The sequence below is a fragment of the Aptenodytes patagonicus genome, chromosome 6 (genome assembly GCF_965638725.1).
Source record: "Aptenodytes patagonicus chromosome 6, bAptPat1.pri.cur, whole genome shotgun sequence".
NCBI classification, from domain to species: Eukaryota; Metazoa; Chordata; class Aves; order Sphenisciformes; family Spheniscidae; genus Aptenodytes; species Aptenodytes patagonicus.
Window position 1 is genome coordinate 63,696,648 of NC_134954.1, and position 22,333 is coordinate 63,718,980.

The window sequence follows — 22,333 nt, forward strand, 5'->3', positions numbered from 1 at the left end:
TTGTGTCTCTTCACATCTTCACTGCCTCTGTGTTTTACTTTCTGTCACCTGGAATGTCAACGGAATTAATTAATTTCTCTGGGTTCTCATTTTAGTGAGGAACAGAAAGATGCCCATTTGGTGTGGCAGCCCAGCCAAATTCCCCCTGCAGATACAGCCTGTGGTCACGAGAAGTCCCCAGCACAAAGAGTGCGTGTGTTTGTGCACACTCCCTGCTTGTTCCTTCTGCACAATTCCTCTGCAGCACAGGCAGGGCAGAGCCGTCATGGTTTAGTCGTCAGGACATTTCCGTAACGGGAGCCATGCATTTCTGAGCTTTAATCAGTCTCGCTACCAAGTTGAATCAGAGAAATCACTGTCAACCTCAGCCTCTCCATTCCCCTGCCCTAACCTCCCCGTGGGGTTGACTGGTAGCAGTAGATACTTACACAAGAGTTTGTGAGTGTAAGGCACTAAAAATGCAAGGAGGTGTTTCTAAGGCAGTGCCCATTATCCAACAAGACAACTTAGAATTTGTTCAGTTATTAGTAATACAATAAATGCTGTGTCTGATATACATAATGGAAAAATAAAAAGCTGCAGGACATTGCAGACCAACAAAATACAGCTTTTATGATCCTCCATTAGAAATGATCCTTGAATCTGCACAAAAAAATAACCTAAAAAGAGATGAAAGAATACACAAAAGACATTTAAATAAGCCAGTGAATGAATATACTTAAGTGAAATACACCGATCTAATAAATGCTAATGAAGTCCATATTGGGCTTCTGTATTACAGAAGCGTAGCCCTGGATGATTCTCAGCAGACATGCCATTTTATAGTGGATGAACAAATATTTTCACTGTCCTATGCTGTTCACAGAATCACAGATCCCCCCAAAAATCACTCATTTCATCCTTAAACACAGCTTTAGTTTTGTACAGTTGTTCTCCTATACTATTTTCTCTCTTTTTTCGGTTGTTTTTAAGCTTTCAGAGAAGATACCATTTTCAATTTACTCCTTCCACCATTACATAATTCCAAGGAAAAGGAGGTCAGTAGGTAAGTCACATCTGCAATTTCAAGCTTTCTGGGCTTTGCAAGAAATTTGTAATAGCTTCCAATTTCAATAACAAAATTTTATTCAGTTTACAGCTGAAAATGACAGAGTACTGGATCTTAAAAACAGAATATCACCTACCATTTATATTCTGTAACACAGCTTTGTCTCTGCGTTAGACCTGTCATCCTAAACTGTGACCTGCTGGCTGCTATTCTGCTGAAGGGAAGATTCTTAAGAAAGAAAGGGAAGGACGTAGGTTTTTTCTCCTTTTTAATTGAAACAAAGTAGAACTATTAAATCAAAAGGCCTCTCTTTCTCTTGCCTGGAAAGAAAAAGAATCTCACAAAGGGGCTTACAGTAGTTTTGAATGCAATCCAGAACAAAAGGTTCCAAACGAAACAGAATAATTATACTTTTATGGATCAGCATTTGGCTTCTGTTGAAGCCTGATCTGTAACTAGAATTGGTCAAGTTCCCCTGAGCAGAAGCCAAAGTTTTGTTTGCTTTGTTCTACAAATTGATTCTTATTAGCTCATTCTCTGGAAACAACCACAGCAGAAAGCTGCACTGCATTGGTGTGCATGCTCCCAAGATGGGAGGCTTTCCTCCAGACCTGCTCTGGCACATAACCATCCACTATCTAAAACTGTATGCATCTGTTTTCCATTCTCTCATCTCCTTTCCTCCAGTCACTGCTAACAATTGCTAAATTTGCTCCTTGCTTTCCAAGGTTTTTTGGTCTTTCCCGTCTTTTTTGCCTACATCCCCACCCCGCAAATATCCCATCAGGTCTGTGACGTAGGTCTCTCATCTCCTTCATGGTCCAGGATGTTACAAAGCATCTCTCCATCTTGCTACTACATTCACCGTTGATGTATGGGTCTGCCAGGCCTTGGAGCTAACCGTAATTAAGTAGTTCTCAGAAGAAGGAGAGTTATCCTAGTAACATTCTATTAGCAACACATTCCCCACAATGAGTAGGAAATGGAGCCAATGTATTATCAGATTCTGCAAAGAATCCTCCTTAAAGTAAAAAAACCCCACACCCAAAACTGTTGTTTTGGTGTTTTTTAAAACCATTTTGCATGTTAACTACATGACAAAGTAGCTCGTTAACTGAAATTTAACCAAGTCTTTACAAGAGGAAAGCATGTCTGTATAAGCAAGTCTTTACAAAAGTAAAGTTTTGGTTGGAGAAGACTCAATTTTTCTTGTCAACAACAACAACAAAAAACCCAAACAAATGAGCTGACATGGTGGATCAACAAACTGTCACTACTATATCTTTGCTGGAAAAATTCCTCACTGCCTCACACATTCAGCCTTCCTCTTCATGTGGGAGGGCAAGTTGTGCTTCCAGATGCTCCGCACAGCTACTGATGGGGACAAACAAGCATTTATGGATGATCTTACAACTGAACAAAGCCATGGTTATCCAGCCTTCTGCATGCCACTTACTGGAGAGATCTCTGCAACAGCAGGCTAGGACAGAATATTTTGCTGATAGTCACACAGATCCAAGTTTCACAAGTGGTCGCTACGCTAGGTTTTTGGGCTTGGGGCTCAGCTCTGTAGAACTGGAGTTGAGGGAGCTGATTTCAAACCCTGATGATCCTCCTGTATATTTAAGGGGTTCATTTAGGAGTTTGGCTCAAATAGGAACATGGTTACTGGTCAAGAACATCTTTAGAATTTCTCAGTGCCTTTGAGAGCCTCAGATATTTGCCAAACACGCATACAGCAGCCACAGACAAAGATCCTTGCTAGCCATGGTATTAGGGAAGACAATACCTATAATTCCTGTATTTTGTTTGCTTTTTAAAGCGTATCACACGTACACTTCTTTCCGATGTCTGAAAACTATTTACAAACTTCCAAGTCCTCAGAACCTACATGGTTTTACAAATCCTTATTCCCATGATTTAAAACTGGGTACATCTTTCTAGGGCTTTGTAACAAAAACACAGATGGACACAGAAAAATCTCCATTTTCTAAAAAGAGCACCTCTATCATTCCACAAGGCAGTGCCCTGCCAATGGGGGTGGTGGTGCTGAAATTAATTTAATCTCTTTGGTCTTCTTCCTCCTTTGCTGTTTTGTGCAGTTCTCTGTTGCTTCTCATTTCGGTTAGCTCTGTTTCTGAAGCGACCTGTTCTTACCCTGGTTTCTTACAGAAACACCATTTATGGAATCATGCAGTCTGCACAGTCAGTACCAGCATCTCCCTAACTTTTTAACCACTTAGTATCAAGCAAAATTAATAAAAAAGAGGAAGTTTAAAAAATATACTGTGACTTTCAGTGTCTGGAGAACATAGACTCAAGTTAGCAATGCACTAACTTGAGTCACAGGATACCAGACCACTCGAGAGCTCTTCTCCACTAATTGGTTTCAGCTTTTGTCCCTTCTTCATCATTTATCCAGTGTCAAAATTATATATAAACCAGTAAGAGCAGATGCACAAATTAGCAACAATTGTTGAGGGATATAAATATAGTATAAGACAAGAGAAGTTAATCCATCCCCATCCAAAACTGTGCCTCTGTTTTACAGCTTCTGTAAGAGGGCTTTAAATAGTTTTGCAAAGTTCAGTGCATTACAGAATAAAAAGTTTATCTGATTTTTGCTTTTCAGCCATTATAGTCTAAGGAGGAAGCAAAAAGGTAGGATGATTTTAACAAGAACCTCTTCAAATGTTATATAAACTCAATGTTCTTAAAACCATTTTGCATGTTAACTACATGACAAAGTAGCTCGTTATCTGAAATTTAACCAAGTCTTTACAAGAGGAAAGCAAGTCTGTATAAGCAAGTCTTTACAAAAGTAAAGTTTTGGTTGGAGAAGACTCAATTTTTCTTGTCAAGCTTACTCCAGAATAGAGAAGACTGGGGGTGGATTAGTTTAATAAACACAATTTGATGCTTTCTTTTTCTATAAGTTTGACACATTTGTTTTTACTATCAGGCCAATCAGCAGTCAGACTTACATTTAAAAAAAAATAATTTTTTTTAGTACTATTGAAGAAAAAAGAGAATCCAAATAACCTTGATGAGTTAAAATACTGCTCTGTAAACTTCTGCAGGCACCTTCATTATTCTCTCCAAATTACTATTCACAGTATTTTATCATTGAAACATCTAACACTCTTCAATCCATCACCCTGTGAACTTCACAGACCCTCCTGTAAACTCAGAATAGCAGGGTGTGAATTATACATCACAGGCCCTTCCTAATTGCTGATGGCTTGCTGGTGGCTGCAGATCTGCAGTCACCTGGCACGCTGCACTTTTGGGATGTTATCTTTTTTACAACACACGTGTTTAAGTAATGTACCCAGCGGGGTGCCTTGCAGCCAGTTATCTATCTGTTTTTTCTTTGGAGGGTACAAGGCGCTCTCATGCCCCTGAAGACAACAGGAGTTCCCAGTAGGGACCAAGATTACAATATATTCCCAGTTCAAAAAGAAAGATCTGCAGACAGTCAGATGAATACTTAAACAAGTTAGCATGCACTTGTTCTTCTTAAAGGGTGCTGTGCACATGCACAAAGAGGTAGATTTGATAAAATATATAAACCTGCTCTATTCTTTGGCTTAAAAGTTTTCAAGACTGAACCATAGATACACACGTATTGAAAAGAGAGAGTGATCCTGGGTTGAAACACCCCCTTTTAATATTAACGGCCAGACTTACTGCACAGTTTTGATGTCAAGTTCAGGTGTAACAATGGCTGCAAAATAAGCAAATTCCTTTACACGTGGATTTTAGCTTGAATGCCTTTCTCCAAAAGACACTGATTTTCCATCTCAAAAACAACCAATTGGCTAGGAAGAGTCAAGCGATTAGTGGTAGTAAGAGCAGAGTAATTCACCTTCATCCATGGATGAAACCTACTTCCACACTTCCTAAAAATTATTGCTAACTTAAAAAAAAAAAATCATTAAATTTTCTGGAAAATTAAAAAGCCAAGATTCATTTCAGGCAGACATGGGTGAAGTTCCCAGGAGCCGGCTCTTGACAGGGAAACAGAAGAGTTCCCGTGTAGGTAAAATTCACTGCTGTTATTTGGGGAAAGGCGTGGGAAGGCTGATCGTTTCCCTCCTACTCACTTTTCTCAGCCTACAGCCTCAACCAGAAGTTACGGCAATTAAATGCAGGGGGCCCCTGAACCCACATAAAACCCACACAGTTTCTCCCCACCTACCTGCAAAAATAACCTTCTACTCCTTGTGGGCATATGCCTCGAACGAAGAAAAGGAGGTAGAGGTCTTGCTAAGACTTGATGCTGAGAAACAACCAACCAATCCATGAACACATTTTGGGAGGAGATCAAAGCTCACGGACTGGTGGGGAAAGCAGTACTAGGAAGCAAGACATGGATAAAACCTGCTCTTGGGCTTCCTCCTGCTTAATGCTGCTCTTCCTCATCTTCAAACATAAACCATAATTTTCATTCTGTGTCCCTCCAAAAAGGGGAGAAGACAAGGAAGGAGATGGATTATATAGTAAATACTAAAAAGAGTTACTGTTCCTGCCCTTTCCTGGCAAGGAGGCCTTCCATAGAAATTAAAGCCACATAAACTTTGGCTGAGACAAGAGATTTAGGGAATCTTTGAAAATATCCATGGAAGAACTGTCAGAAATTTATACATGCCATACTGTAGTTTTATTCATTAAAGACGGTAAAATTAAACTGGCTTCTGCTTAGTTTCAATAACCTGTCATGAAAAAGCATGACAACAGAATCACGATGAGCTCCTGAACAAAACCAGCCCATTGGCGTTAACTACCTCCAAAGGCAACCCGCTGTCTGACCAGGGCTTGCTAGGGTATGCCTCATTACAAACCCATTTAGCATTTCAAAAGGCACTGTTAGCAAGCCAGAAGAAACAGCCTTGTGCCTATACTCACCAACAAGAATATACCCCCAAGCAGCACATTGCTTTGGCAAGCCATGGCACTAATATGTCCCGTTACAGCTATATCCTGGGAACCCTCCTATGAGCTGCGACCAGAGCTCAGCTTTGTACTACTATTTATATTGGTAACTCCTTTAACACCAAGAAACATTAAGACTAGATGTCCTGGGTGTGAGGACAGTGGGAGGAGGAAGGAAAAAGATGTTTGCTTAGTTGAAAGGCAGCTCTGACTCCGCGTGGGCGGGGACAGGAGGGACGGCGGCAGTTTAAAACCCAGCGTACCCGCCATTTCAGCGAAGCCACCGAGGCGAAGGGCTCCGGGGCGGAGGATCGCGCCGGGGGACCTTTCCTGAAGCGGCAAAACCGCGGCAAAACCCGCGAAAAGCAAAAGCGCAGGGAGCGAGAGGGTGCCCCAGCCCGCCCATTCCCCGAGCCGGAGGAGGGAGCTCCTGACGAGCGGCAGCTCTGACTCAGCGTGGGCGGGGACAGGAGAGACGGCGGCCAAACCCCCTCACTTACAAGAGCAGCCCCAGGGAGCGCGGCGAACGGGGCGTGCCGCGGCAGTTTGCGCGGCAGTCCACGCAGGGACGGCGTGCAGGGAAAGCGAGCGAGCGGGCAGGGCGCAGTCCCCCTCCTGCCTCTAGAGGCCAACTCAACTAGTCGTCGCCGCCCTCCCAGAAGAGGACCAGCTATGGTTTGCCAAAACCATATGGCCAAAAGCCATTGCCAGAAGGAATGTGGCGACCCAGACGGAGCCCTCATGCAAGCATACAGCTGTCCAGGTCTCTGGCTGCAGGGAGTGCCTGAGCCTGTCACTTGTACTGGAGGGCAGCAGAGACAACACCTGTGTGTGGTGTGACCAGGTGGATGATCTGCTCGGCCTGGTGGCAGAGCTGAAGGAGGAAGTGGAAAGGTTAAGGAGTATCAGAGAGTGTGAGAGGGAGATAGATTGGTGGAGCCACACACACCCTACTGTCCCTGAGGCAAAGGCAGCAGATGGAGGCTCCACAAGAAGCAGAGGATCCCCTGCCCTCCTGCCACCAGGTAGAAGGAGGGGACCTAAGCGATGGGCGGGAATGGAAACAGGTCCCTGCTCGGGGTGCCAGGCGAACCCCCACCTGGCCTCCCTCACCTTCCCGGTTGCCCTTACACAACAGATATGGGGCCCTGGAACTTGAGGGCCTGGCAAACAAGGATGTAGACGAAGGTCCATCCAGGAGGTTGCCTAGGGTGAGGCAGTCAGCCCCACGCATTATGACTGCCGCTGCTAAGAAAAAAAGGAGGGTAATTGTCATAGGCGATTCCCTTCTGAGGGGAACAGAGGGCCCAATATGCCGACCGGACCCATCCCACAGGGAAGTCTGCTGCCTCCCTGAGGCCCGGGTCAGAGACATTACTAGGAAACTCTCTGGTCTGGTACGGCCTTCTGATTACTACCCGCTGCTGGTTATACAGGCTGGCAGTGATGAGGTTGCAGAGAGAAGTCCTGCAGTGATCAAAAGGGACTTCAGGGCACTGGGGCGACTGGTTGAAGGATCAGGAGCACAGGTCGTGTTTTCCTCTATCCCTACAGTGGCAGGGAAGAATATTGAAAGGAACAGGAAAACACACCTGATCAACACATGGCTCAGGGGCTGGTGCCATTGGTGGAATTTTGGCTTTTTTGATCATGCGGAGGTTTACACGGCACAGGGCCTGCTGGAGACAGATGGAGTTCAGCTGTCTCACAGGAGGAAAAGGATTCTCGCTCATGAATTGGCGGGGCTCATCGAGAGGGCTTTAAACTAGGTTCAAAGGGGGGAGGGGATAAAACCAGGCTCATTAGAGATGAGCCTAGGGGTGGCATGCCAATGCTGGGGGCGAAATCAATAGCCCAGCTCAAGTGCATCTACACCAATGCACGCAGCATGGGCGGCAAACAGGAGGAGCTGGAAGCCATTGTGCAGCGGGATAGATATGACTTAGTCGCCATCACAGAGACATGGTGGGGTGACTCTCATGATTGGAGTGCTGCAATGGATGGCTATAGACTCTTCAGAAGGGACAGGCGAGGAAGGAGAGGTGGTGGGGTGGCTCTGTATGTTAGGGAGTGTTTCGATTGTCTAGAGCTCAACGATTGTGATGATGGTACGGTTGAGTGTCTATGGGTAAGGATGAGGGGGAAGGCCAACAAGGCAGATATCCTGCTGGGAGTCTGTTATAGACCACCCAACCAGGATGAAGGGGCGGATGAAGCGTTCTACAAGCAGCTGGCAGAAGTCACACAGTCGCCAGCCCTTGTTCTCGTGGGGGACTTCAACTTCCCGGATGTCTGCTGGAAATACAACATGGCAGAGAGGAAACAGTCTAGGAAGTTCCTGGAGTGTGTGGAAGACAACTTCCTGACACAGCTGGTAAGTGAGCCTACCAGGGGAGGTGCCTCGCTCGACCTGCTGTTTACAAACAGAGAAGGACTGGTGGGAGATGTGGTGGTCGGAGGCCACCTTGGGCTTAGCAACCATGAAATGATAGAATTCTTGATCCTCGGTGAAGTAAGGAGGGGGGCCAGCAAAACCGCAACCATGGACTTCTGGAGGGCGGACTTTGGCCTGTTCAGGACACTGGTTGAGAGAGTCCCGTGGGAGACGGTCCTGAAGGGCAAAGGGGTCCAGGAACGCTGGACGATCTTCAAGAAGGAAGTCTTAAAGGCGCAGGAGCAGGCTGTCCCCATACGCTGTAAGAAGAATGGGCAGGGAAGACGACCGGCCTGGCTGAACGGGGAAACTCTTGCTGGGACTCAGGGGAAAAAAAGGAGAGTTTACCACTTGTGGAAGAAGGGGCAGGCGACTCAAGAAGAGTACAGGGATCTCGTTAGGTCGTGCAGAGAGGAAATGAGAAAGGCAAAAGCCCAGCTAGAACGCAATCTGGCCGCTGTCGTTAGAGACAACAAAAAAAGTTTTTACAAATATATTAATGACAAAAAGAGAGCCAAGGAGAATCTCCATCCTTTATTGGATATGGGTGGGAACGTTTTCACGGATGGGTTGATGAGGATGAGGAAAAGGCTGAGGTACTTAATGCTTTCTTTGCCTCAGTCTTTAATAGTCAGACCAGTTATCCTCAGGGTATTCAGCCCCCTGAGCTGGAAGACAGGGACAGCGAGCAGGATAAACCCCCCATAATCCAAGAGGAAGCAGTTAACAACCTGCTACGCAACCTGGACTCTCACAAGTCTATGGGGCCGGATGGGATCCACCCGAGAGTGCTGAGGGAGCTGGCGGAGGAGCTCGCCAAGCCACTCTCCATTTATCAGCAGTCCTGGTTAACGGGGGAGGTCCCAGATGACTGGAGGCTTGCCAATGTGATGCCCATCTACAAGAAGGGCCGGAAGGAGGATCCGGGGAACTACAGGCCTGTCAGCCTGACCTCAGTGCCATGGAAGGTTATGGAGCAGATCATCTTGAGGGCACTCACAAGGCATGTGCAGGACAACCAGACAACCAGGGGACAACCCAGCCAGCACGGGTTCATGAGAGGCGGATCCTGCTTGACCAACCTGATCTCCTTCTATGACCAGGTGACCCGCCTAGTGGATGAGGGAAAGGCTGTGGATGTGGTCTACCTGGACTTCAGTAAGGCCTTTGACACTGTCTCCCACAGCATTCTCCTAGAGAAGCTGGCGGCTCACGGCTTAGACAGGTGTACTCTGCGCTGGGTCAAAAACTGGCTGGACAGCCGGGCCCAGAGAGTTGTGGTGAATGGAGTTCAATCCAGTTGGCGGCCGGTCATGAGCGGTGTTCCCCAGGGCTCAGTTTTGGGGCCGGTCTTGTTCAATATCTTTATCGATGATCTGGATGAGGAGATCGAGTGCTCCCTCAGTAAGTTTGCAGACGACACCAAGTTGGGTGGGAGTGTTGATCTGCTCGAGGGTAGGAAGGCTCTGCAGAGGGACCTGGACAGGCTGGATTGATGGGCCGAGGCCAACTGTATGAGGTTCAACAAGGCCAAGTGCCGGGTCCTGCACTTTGGCCACAACCACCCCATGCAGCGCTACAGGCTTGGGGAAGAGTGGCTGGAAAGCTGCCCAGGGGAAAAGGACCTGGGGGTGTTGGTCGACAGCTGGCTGAACATGAGCTGGCAGTGTGCCCAGGTGGCCAAGAAGGCCAATGGCATCCTGGCCTGTATCAGAAATAGTGTGGCCAGCAGGAGTAGGGAAGTGATCGTGCCCCTGTACTCGGCACTGGTGAGGCCGCACCTCGAATACTGTGTTCAGTTTTGGGCCCCTCACTACAAGAAGGACGTTGAGGTGCTGGAGCGTGCCCAGAGAAGGGCAACAAAGCTGGTGAGGGGTCTGGAGAACAAGTCTTATGAGGAGCGGCTGAGGGAACTGGGGTTGTTTAGCCTGGAGAAGAGGAGGCTCAGGGGAGACCTTCTCGCTCTCTACAGCTACCTGAAAGGAGGTTGTAGCGAGGTGGGTGTCGGTCTCTTCTCCCAAGTAACAAGCGATAGGACGAGAGGAAATGGCCTCAAGCTGCGCCAGGGGAGGTTTAGATTGGACGTGAGGGAAAATTTCTTTACTGAAAGAGTGGTTAAACATTGGAACAGGCTGCCCAGGGAAGTGGTGGAGTCCCCATCCCTGGAAGTATTTAAAAGACGTGTAGATGAGGCGCTTAGGGACGTGGTTTAGTGGGCACGGTGGTGTTGGGTTGACGGTTGGACTTTATGATCTTAGAGGTCTTTTCCAACCTTAATGATTCTATGATTCTATAGTTCTATATATTTCTATAGTATATAGAAATTTTCTATATTAATATATAGAATATTAATAATATTAATAAATAATAATATAGAAAATTTCTATCTATTTCTATAGTATATAGAAATTTTCACAAATTTCATAGCACACAATTACATAGCACCTTGCAATCTAAGAATTTAACACACTTCATAAGCAATTAATCAAGCATCACAACGCCTATAAGGCGAAGAGATTAAGTTGACACGGCTGGTCTGAATATCGTGACAGTCAGCCGAAGTGCAACTATTTGGTCATTTTTAAGGGAAGAATTTTTGGTGTTAGAACATAATTAAATCAGAAAACTAGTTAAAAATGTTTTTCATTTACAAAGCTGAAAGCAAATGGACTGTTTCATTTCTGCAAATGGTTTAGTTCAAGTTGTCAAGATGTTTAAAAAATTTTGAGATCAGGTTAATGTTGTTGAGTACATGAGTCATAAAAATTATGTGAAGGGGAAAAGAGAGGAAACTGTCACTTTCACTGTGCTTGGATGCCAGCCCTAAAATAAGCTTCTTGAAACAGTTCATCAAGGGAATTTCAATGACAAAGCCAACCTTTATCCTGTCACAGAGGACTTCAAACCTCTTTTTATAGCACAGAGATTACTATATTTGGCCAAACCTAGATAACATTAAAGCCATTATCACTGCAGTGAGATACTATAAATAGCAATAGTAATGTAAAACATTTAACATTCTGCCTGGGAAGCATGATAGATAAACAATATTATCTATGTGTATTTTAGGGTTTGTCTATCAGACATAATCTCATTCATGATAAAGTGAACCAATTTAGTTACATAATTCACCTTGTTGTTTACCCCAAATTACTTGCATAGTCTTGGGAACTCCTTTCCTGATTGCATTTGACAATAGACTTTATATTTAACACACACATACATGGGAAAGGTCAAATCACGCTCTAAGGTTCTGAATTTGTCAAAGTTAATTCTCATTCAATGAATCAGGATGGGAAACAGTTTCGTTCTCTGTTAAAAGGTTCTGTTCATTTGCATCAGAAAAGAGTGTATTAACCCCAAACCTCTTCATCTTAGTTTTGTCATCACCCTAAATTCTTCAGAAGAACATAATCCTGAAACAAATTTTGCTGCCAAAAAATGACAGGAAATTATATTTTAATTGTGGATAAATTAGTCTCTGAACTTTACTTTCCATAACAATAAGCAGGAGTTATGAACTCATTCACAGGAAGTCCTGATAAGGCTCTAAAAAGATTTGCTTTTACCCATTCAGGTCAGAAAGACCACTGTATTTTGCATAAAAACATCATCTTTACCCCAACAGAGAGATAACCCACCCTCTAAGATAAGTGTAAGACAGTAAGCAATATCATCGCAGAACTGCCCCTTATTAAAGGATCATGGCTGTGTTTTACCAACCTACTACTGGCACCTGAGGAAGATATCTTTTCTACATAGGTTTTAAATTGACTTCTTTTTAAAAAAAAAAAAGCATGTAATCTTCTTAAAAAGAAAAAAAGAAGCTTGTTAACCTAGTATCTAAAACCAAGCATATCACAGCAGAACTGGTCATTTAAAGACTCCTCATTTTAAAACAGAAAAAAACCCCCACACACAGTAACTTCACATAATTTTAGAATAACATTTTCTGCTGGTAGAGTGGTTTGGGTTTGTTTTTTAATTAAAATTAGAGGTGGTCCCAAAAGCCCAGACCCAATCATCCCTGAAAATTAAAATACTTAATCTTGTCTGGAACAGAATTTAGTAAACCACTTCTCCCACACAAAATGTCAAACCAGGCTAAGTGCATGGGGCTCTGCTCCTGCGCCTCCCAAGTTCAAAGGGCCAAAGTTAAACCCAGCTAGATGGAAACCTCCAGTGCCAGTGAGATTCATTATTTCCATGCTGACTGTGAAATCGGTGAGCAACCTCACCCTGATCCAGTAAAAATGAAGATCTTGGGCTCCAGGCATTACGATGGCAATCAAACTTTTAAATCAATAGCTAATGAAAATTCCCATCCATTATACTTTCATTTGTAATTTACCTTTTTAACTAATCTGGGAGAGTGGGAAAAGAGAATCGCTGGATACAGCTGATGGAGGAGGGAAACCCGCATATCCGTGCAGACACACAGACCTTCCCACTTCTACAAACTGGAGGAAATGCTTCTGCTCATAAATCATCAACAGGAAGCCAGATTCAATGGCTGGGCACAGCACCCTTGCACCGACTTCACATACTTCTCAATTGCCTTGACACAATAACCTTTAGCTCATAAAAACTTAGATCTTATGACATTTTTGAATAGTGACAAAAACAAAACAAAATTGCTTGGAGCGTTCTCATCTCAAAAGCCTCCCCTTGAGCATTTCCCCGTGAAAAGCAAAGAGCACGCTTGCTTTTATTAAGCCAGTTCATTAATCCACATCACTGAGACGCTACCCCCCACCACCAGTGTGTTTCTGTGTGCATGTAAATGCTTCAAAATCATCTGTAGTCATTCCCACTAGAGGTGGTTTCAGCATACCCAGGCAAGAGCAGAGGCTCCATGCTGAACTCCTAGTGTGAAATGAGTCATTTGTTCCAAACCATGTTTCCTTTTTTCAATATTCGTACTTAGTTATTCATTTCCCTAAAGTACATGAAGATGAGATGTTCCTAAGTTACCTTCTATTTGCTCTCAGTACATATACTATTTTATTCATATTTCTTATCTCCCTTTTCCAGCCTTTTCCATGACCTCAGTGGGCTTTGATTTAGGACCTCGTAGGCACAGGCAACAAAGTCCATACTTTGAGGAAGATACTATTTAAGTTGCTTCCCCTTGCAAGATCTTTTGAGACCTCAGCCTCCCTTTGCACTGGAGACAGCACATGCAAGGGCTTGATTCCTGAACACTCATTACCGTGAGGAACAAAGTTAAAATAACTTTTAGGCTGTAGAAGATAATCTATTATGGAAATGTTCATATTATTCAATAAATACACAAGACGTGAAAATTAAATGTTTGCAAGCTTCCTGTTAGCTACCCATCAGGACAGTCCAAGGAACTGATTGGTGCATATACCCATTTATGTATACATGTCTCACCTTTCACGTTACTTCACAGCCATAACTGAAAATCATAGCAAACTGTTTTGTCTTTCTATACTTGGGGTCATGCGTCATTTTTTGTTGTATCTTTTGAGATCTCCATGTCTCCATACCAGCCATTATCTTTGGGCTATTTTTTCCCATCATAATCGTTCCGTCAGATTCCCTTCTCCCTTTAAAATTGTTCATTTGTAAATTTAGTTTATTATTTTGTTTTTGTTTATTTAGTGATATAGTTAAAATTTCAAATAAGTATCATCTTAAAGAGATAATCACCTTTACTAAGATTTGACTGTACTGAACAACTTTCAAACGTGCCAATAATGACATACGGAAATGGATGTGAAAGACTATAATACCATACTGACTAGTTTCATGTTATATCTAACGAATTGCGTTCATTTTTAATGTCAAGCTGACCTTTGAGTACTGGAAAAAAGTAATTTCTCTATTAAGAAAATTCACAAACAGCATCTATCACAAGAAATTTACAAACCTTCTTGAACAAGCTCAGTGCCATTAAGGAAAAAATGAATGTAAAGACAGAAAACCTAATCTACTGTAGCACATACTCTGCTGAGGGCACTCTGGATGGCCTCTTCCCCTCACCTTCATCACCATGTGTATATTCTTTCTTTTCCATCACTGAACCATTATAGTCTTTGATATCTGAGAATGTTTGTGTCTTCAGTATTGCTAGTGGATCTTTATCTGTTTACTGAGTCACAACCAAAAATATGAAGAGCTGAACTGAAGTCCATCCATGCCAGCACACAGACTTGCCCTGATTTCAGTGTGTTTTGTATCAGACTCTACATTCAACAGTGAGCAACCTTGTCCCAATTTCCTGCTTGTACATCACCTCTCCCCCCCTACCCTCAATGCTAAGGAAATTTCTTCAAATGCTTCAGAATTTCATGTGAATTTCACTGCATCATCTGTTGGAGATTATGCAGGGTGCAGTATATTAGAGATGTAAGAAATCCACTTTTATTTGTTGAGCACCAAGTATCAGAAAATATAATTCACCAACATACTTAAAGCTATGTAAGAGAGAAGGCTATGCAAGCAGTTTACAGGAAAACCTCTTGTTGGAAGGGGAGATGGAGAGGGGAAGAAGGGAGCTCTCTGTTCCCAGTCATTGTGTCTCAGTAGAAGTATTTATAGACTGACAGAGCTGTTACGCAGTTCCAGGACCTGGCTAAGCAGAGACATAAGTGATCCCCAAGGAGGTCAGGTACAACAGCAGAGGTAAAATGCATCAAGATTAAGTTAAACTTAACTTTGTAACTGCAGCCTGTAAAGATATCAAGCAACTAAAGTACTACTTTATTGCCTCTTCCCTGGGAAGTGGACAGTGGGAACCTGGTGATGTTCAGAAGCTCATGGGGCTGGACTACCCCAGCAACACGGACTGGGTTTGATTTTGCATGACTTGCCAGAGATTGGATATCGATTTCTTCCGCTCATCCAGGTAGACCAAGGAGCAACACATCACTGGGTGACTGAGCAGGTACCAATGGCTGTCAGTAACAGACCCCCTGCTTGTAATTCCAAACTGGCAGAGACCACTCCAGGTGTTCTTAACCTCAGCTGGGCTCTGCAATTCACCCCATGAGAAAGTGCTGCCAATCTTTAACTTGCATCCCATCATGGCTTATCGGAAGGGTGCTTGTAACTGTCAAAAAATAACTAAACCCAAATATACCACCTTCTCAAAACCACCGAGACTCACTCCAGGAAAGGAAGGGGAAAAAAAAATCTAAGGAAAGAGATCGGTTAAAGTTGCTTCTCAAAGGAAGATGTTGCAGGAATGTGGCAATCCTCTTCCCGTCCTATAAACAAACTTTCAGAAGTCAACTGGTGACACTTTAGAGTCTTTACACTTATTTTGGATTATGTGTCGCTGTCATCTTTGTCCCTGGGTGTTAAGTGCCAAGCACTGGGAGGGTCCCTCCACCCCAGCAGCTGGGAGATGGGCTGCTGTTCTTACCTGACATTGTCATGCTTCTGGATGTAGATCTTATGAAACATCATATCTTCCTGTTTGGCATTAATGTCAGCTTTCATCTCCATGGCAACATGTCGAGGAAGTACAGAGAGCAGGAGACGCTCCTGTGGAGTCAGACAGATGAACCAATTAAAGCACCTGCTGCCCAGTTAACAAACACACTTTGCTCCTTACTGGGGAGAAATGAGTCATCAGTTTGGTGAGAGATGAGTACAACCAAGCAAAATGGGCTCCATAAACCCAGCAGCTGATTCCCTAAGAAGTCATATGCAATTCTGTCCCAACCCCACAATAAGAATTCAATTATTTTATTAGAAAAATTATGATTTTTCATCCCAGCTGCACTGGGCTTATGATTCACGGTTGCCAATTCTTGCAAATGAAGGAGCCATGCAACTCAAAAAGTGCCCGTGCACCATTCTTGGAAGGACTCTGATAAATGATGCTGTCTGACCTCCCACACAGCCTCTCCACACCACCATGAAGTCCTCCTAAACATAACACCAGAGTACTGATACCCCAACACCCTTGGGCACCATTTAAAATTCCTTCCTTTCCTATCTAATCATCTAAGCACATTCCCCCAACAAGCACAAACCTGTTCTTAGCAGCTAAAAAGTCAATAGGAATGCCCTGATAAAACTAGCATGAAAAGTTAGCCCAACTATACAATGCAGTATTACACTTCTACACTTAAAACCATTATTTGTGCCCAACTGCATTAAGACCTGTAAACCCACCCACTCACCTGCAAGAGTGTTTTCAATAACTACCTCTGTCATCAACAATTCCTGGCTCTCCACCCTCACTTGGCACTTTTATTTACTGATAATAGCTTTAGTGTGACTTTCATAACATTATTTTGTAAGCTGTTCCGTATATAGTTTTGCATGTTAGGCAAAAATTAGTTATATGACAAAATGATGACTTTCTGGTAATTTTCCTAAAAGCTCACACAAAAGCCAGTGCTTGTTATTATTCTAAATTCGGTGGCAATTTCATGCAGAAGCCATAGAATTTAAATCTGCAGGTAATATGCGCCCCAGGGATGTGTTTGTATATTTCAGGAATCACACCTGAGAAATTCTGCCCAGACCTTTATTTTATTCCCACTTACACCCCGCTCAGTTCAAAAGAAGTTTTGCTGTGGCTGAAGGAGGTGGGGAGCATCTCCTTTGGGATGAGCTCCACTGTGCTTCAACCTGCAGGCAGTGCTCTGGAATAGCTGAAGAATCCCAAAAGCTTGTGCTGCTCTCGTCTTTATTATTTTTCTTTACCTGCATTGAGCAGAGGGAAGAAAAGGGCCTTCCTTCCTGATGACACAGACACAATGTGGCATAAACGAAGGTCCCTAACCTTACCTAACAGCTCATCAATTCTCAGTAACACAGGGAACAGTAGGGCTTAAATGCAGTCCTTACTCAGAGGAGTCAGCAATCCTGTACTAATTACTCATGTCACCAAACCTCTTGCCCGTACTACAGTTATAGGCACATTCCTGGTTTCTAATTCCTAGTTTTAACTGAAAGTTCCCCATTTATTTCTTCATCTAAGGAGAGAGAGGAACTTTGGGGGAACCAGAGGAAGGTGAATTCACTGGAAATGTGCTCAGCATGCACTGAGACATTTTATAGTCTGTGGTACTGCCCAGTATTTCCTTTTTTTCCCCTTCAGTGTGTACCTTAAAGAGATTGATTCTTGCCTCCAGTCTCTGAAGAGGTAGTAATACCACAAAAGAAGATGTGTTAGAGGAATTTCTACCTCCTCTGCTCAAAACTGCAGCAGTCCTGACAAGATACTTGTTTTTTAAAGTACTCTCACCTTCACTAGCATACTGCAGGTGCTAACACTTAGGTATCCACATTTTTTTTAAAAAAAGATCAAGAATCATGCACATGTCCTCAAGCTTCTGTCAGCTATTAGCGTACTCCTTGAGCACAAAAGCACAACACTTTTGTATGCTTTCCAGGGTAACTGGTGTATATGCTGTTGTCATTTGCATATTATAATAGGCATCCCCGCATATGTGAAAGCTGCTATTTTACGTGTGATTTTGCACATCCTCTAAATAACTTGGAGCTTAATGGGAGGTTCAGGGGTACCCACAGGTTTGGAACATTCCCTTTAGGTGCAGGAGCATGGAGGGATTTTTTTTTTTACTTGCTTGCAAAATAGGGACACATTCAGGGGACCAAGTTTCTCTTACTAGTACTCCAAAAGATATTCACATAGATTTCTGGGTAACTTTTGCTTAAGAGCCCCCACCCCTACTCTTCCTGACACCATAGGCACTTGCCAGATTAAATCACCAATATTTTCAAGACACTTGAGATCTCCAGGAGATGAACTAACACCACTCTGAACTATCACCGGGAATAAGGTAGGCTTATCAAGTGAAACAAATGCATGTAGCACAACATCCCTTCATGCAGCAACTAATGAGGAAGTTGAGCCATGTTACAGAGTTGGGCATTATCTTTATTCTGTTTGTTGGGAGCATCATGATCACTGAAAATAACCTCTGAAGCTAACAGGAGAAGGCTGTAACAAGTGCCTTTATAAAGCACAAGCCATGTTAAAAGACCGTCAAAACAACAAAATCCCTGTTTTATTTCAAATGGAGAACAGAAATTAAAGTCTCTACTAGAGTACAATTTTCATTTTGCTATAATATCGATTGCTGTAATATATAGAAAGTACTGCAGTCCTCACTGTATAATCACTTACTATGCACCAGCGAGGTGACTGGGACTGCTGTTTTACAAGTATAACAAGGCCGCATTCTGACCTGATAAAAAAAGCAAGAGCAAATTAATATATAATTCTCACTTCAAAATAAGACGCAAGTGTACTTCCACTGAATTATACATTAAACAAATGCATCCCGAGGAGCACTAGTCTCTAGAATAGGCACAGATGAAAGAGTACAATACAGATCTACTCTGTTTACATATGTACACATTGATATATGTATACGTGGGCACACACATCCCTACGACGACTCTGTACTACATAGGAATTTTAACTATTTATGTCATACTCTCCCAAGATGACCTCAAAGCACTACAAATATTTAATGTCTTATGACTATCCATTTGTCCTCAGGTTTAATACACTTATTTTTCATCACAAGTTAAGTGATGCAGAGATGAAAAAGAGAAGGAGAGAACAACTTTTCAGAGACAAAAGACAAGCAATGCCAGAAGTAAAACTGTGCAGTCCCGATAACCCATCTCTCACTCAAATTCTAAGTATTTGCTCATTACAGATTGTGGAGAACACCTATTTTTTCATCCAAGAGTATTTTATTCTGAGCAAGCAACAGTGATTCCTGTTATGGCTCTGCCCTAGCTTATCTCAAATAATGAAATCACAAGAAGTCTCTCTTCTGCATTGGACATTCTGGATTTTTATTTACTTTCTTGCTAATTTTGGGTGCTGGTAGATGCTTATGCTTAATAAAGGAAAATATACATTCCTTTGCCAGAGATAATCTGCCTGCCTTTACTAGAGAACAGCACACTGGAGCACCATCCGATCTCCAGAAACAGGCAAGCACGGTAACAGTGTTGGGCTGTGCAGTTGTCTTTCCCTCTACCCCTGTTTGGAGACTGGCTCTCCCAGATGTAGGCTGAGCTGCCCTTATTTGTGTCTGCTGTCACCTCAAGATTATCTCAATGCATTATGCACAGGGATGCATCTGAACTGAACCTGGAGATCAATGTCAGTGCAGGCTGTAGCAGCAAATAATCTTATTGGGAGCCCCCAGCTGCCAGGACCCACAGTTACTGCTGGAACTACTGGAAGGTACTTCTAAGTGACTGGCTTTGACCCATGTTTTTCTGATGTCCTGGCTTTCTTCCGCATGGTATAGTACTTTCTGGGGAGGGGGAGAAGAAAAAGGCATAAAGCTAGGGCATTTGTCAGGGCTTTTTTCGTGAACTACTTCTGACACAGATGCTCCTAAATCCAGAGCAGCACAAGCATTTGAGCCATGCTGCTAAGGCAGTCTCTCAGCAGGGAGGACAGAGCTGTAATCAATAAGTAAAATGGGGGTACTCTCTTGGCTCAATCCTTTCCTCCATTTCAAGGTGTGGAAGGAGGAGCGGCTGCTCCTTTCATCTTTCTGAGACTACATTTGTTACAAAGGAAAAAGGAGCCTTGAGCATGAATCTTGTTTTCATACATACACTATCAAAATAAAGCACGTGTACACGTTATTTCACAGTAAGGGTTAAACAGCAAGTATGTCAGCCAGAAGTACCTCATGAAACACTGCCAAAAGACAAATCCATAGATGCAGATGGGCTGAGACATGAGGGAAAATTAAGCTGTGTTGCCACAGAGATGCAAAGACACTCCAGTTGATTCATTCCCCTGACCTCTTCCCCAAACCCACAACCAAGCTCTGAGATATCTCCCAAGGAAAGAGCGGAAGCCCTGTTTCATGATTAATTTCAAATTGGACTGGACAGACCACTACGAGATGTACTGCAGGGCAGAGATGTGTGTTAGCAAGGGAATAGTCAAGCTGCCCCAAAAGGTCTTTTGTATCTAATGCTGAGGACACAAGACATTAGTTGCAAGAGAACCCACGAATGAATTAGGGCAGCGGATATGTTCGGTACCCTTATTGACTAGGCTGTATGCTGGCAGCCACAGGTGTTTTTATAGCAAAAAAACATCGAAGTTGGTGATGTATCTTACTTTTTGAACAAATGCAATTCACTTGAGGCCCATGAGGTGTACAGAGGTGTGCAAACAGGTAGGAACCTTTGGGAAAGGCAGGAAGAGGACCCTCTTTGGAGGCATCAAGGGACAGTATGTTCTGTGGACCAATTTTTACCTTTCACTTCTGAAACCTGCCTTACAGCTACCTGTTGGCAGTGGCTTTGCTGACAAACACACCATGCTTTGACCTTACAAAGAGGGTCAATCTGAAGCCTGTGTGTTGCATCTGCATTCAACATGTGGATTCAATGATGGGTACAAAAAAAACCATGCAGACTCTCTGCGTGCTGTGTAATTTTAATCCTCAGAGCATAGACCACAGGATTTGTTGATGTCTGCGGAGAAGTCCATCAGGGTATCAGGGAAGAAATACTCCCCTGAGCTCTCTTTCAAACCTTTAAAAATCCTGCTCTCTACCATCAGAATGTTCTTGCTCGGATTAGTCAAGAAGCAAGAGGCCTGCAAATCCCATCCTACAGGAACAATTTGCATGCTAATTCTGCTTCAGCAATTTCATTTTTTATTTCCCACTGTTGCTCTTACCTGCTGCTGGTTTTCCCTTTGAGAATGCAGCCTGGCTTGTATGCATTCCCTGGTCTCCTGGAAAGCCTGTCTTTGGGACACCTCTGCTGGGTAGTGGGTACACACACCTACAATGTTTGTACAGGAGAAGATGAGAACATTGGAGACCAGCTGCAACAAAAGAAAAAAAAAGATAAAAATACTTGGTTACACTTTGGAAACCTGCCATCAGTAACAAAGCACCAGCCAGAACCCAGCCCCTTCCACAACTCCTTAATCCAAGCCACACTTAAACCTCAAACTCTTAATTCTGGTGTATTTTACCTCTCTAGTCTTTAAAATACAAAACTCCCATATATGGCCTCAAATATATGTTCTTAATACTGTGTATTACTTCACTAGTAAAAAATACAATTCCACTGGTAATTCCATAAACTTGCTTTTGGTAATCCAGTATCTTGGAATTACTGTGACAAAAATCTATCTAAAAATGCATCATTGCTCTGTCAGCTAAGAGTCAACTAAGACTCATGCAGACAGATCTGACAGAGGAACACAAATATTTCCATGTTTGGGTACCTAAATATCTGGCTTGAAAACATATCAAAGATACATTAAACCATTATTTTGAAATAGTGCTTTAAAATACTGAAGGGAAAATGTTGGTATTCACAAGGTTTAAGGTTTACTATTTTGTAAGGAAACAGTCACATAACTTTTGCTGAAAACTAGTGTTGCAATCTTTTATTTCCCAACTATTTTTTAATAAAAAGAAAAAAAAAAAAAACCATGCCTATTGGTGGCATTTGGTTCATGCAAAATGTTCAAAACCGCTTCTGATGGTATCATGCAAACATTTCCCTTGACAGAGGTCAGTCACAATATAACTTTTTGAGAGTTGCACAAGCTATACTGGATCTCCCTTTGAGGACAGACTTATTTGAAACACCTCTCATCTCTTCTAGGGTGAAAGACTGTCAGATCTGCAAGATTCTTAAAAATAGGGATCTTTGGTATATTCTCTAATGATTCCAAATATACCCTTCACCTTTATTACTTTTTTACTGCAGAATAAAAAAAGTAATTTCCAGACCAGCCCATTCCCTGAAAATACAGGCCAGGCTCTGTGCCGGGCACCCCTCAAGCCCTGAGCTCACAGGGGGTGCTCAGGACTCCCCAAACCAACTTGGTCACTGTGCAGGAGAGAGGAGCCACCCCTGTGTCAAACAGGGACCCACATCCTGAAGAGTAA

General features: G+C 43.1%; 1 protein-coding gene across 1 annotated transcript in view; it reads right to left on the reverse strand.

The window, feature by feature from the left end:
- Nucleotides 1-22,333, reverse strand: part of ADCY5 (adenylate cyclase 5) — a 234,084-nt gene that overhangs the window by 75,462 nt on the left and 136,289 nt on the right. Inside the window, exons 2-3 of the mRNA XM_076342980.1 lie at nt 21,103-21,252; nt 15,811-15,932 (exon numbers count right to left, since the gene is read on the reverse strand). Of these exons, the coding sequence (XP_076199095.1) occupies nt 15,811-15,932; nt 21,103-21,252 (272 nt within the window). The remainder of the gene's footprint in view (nt 1-15,810; nt 15,933-21,102; nt 21,253-22,333) is intronic.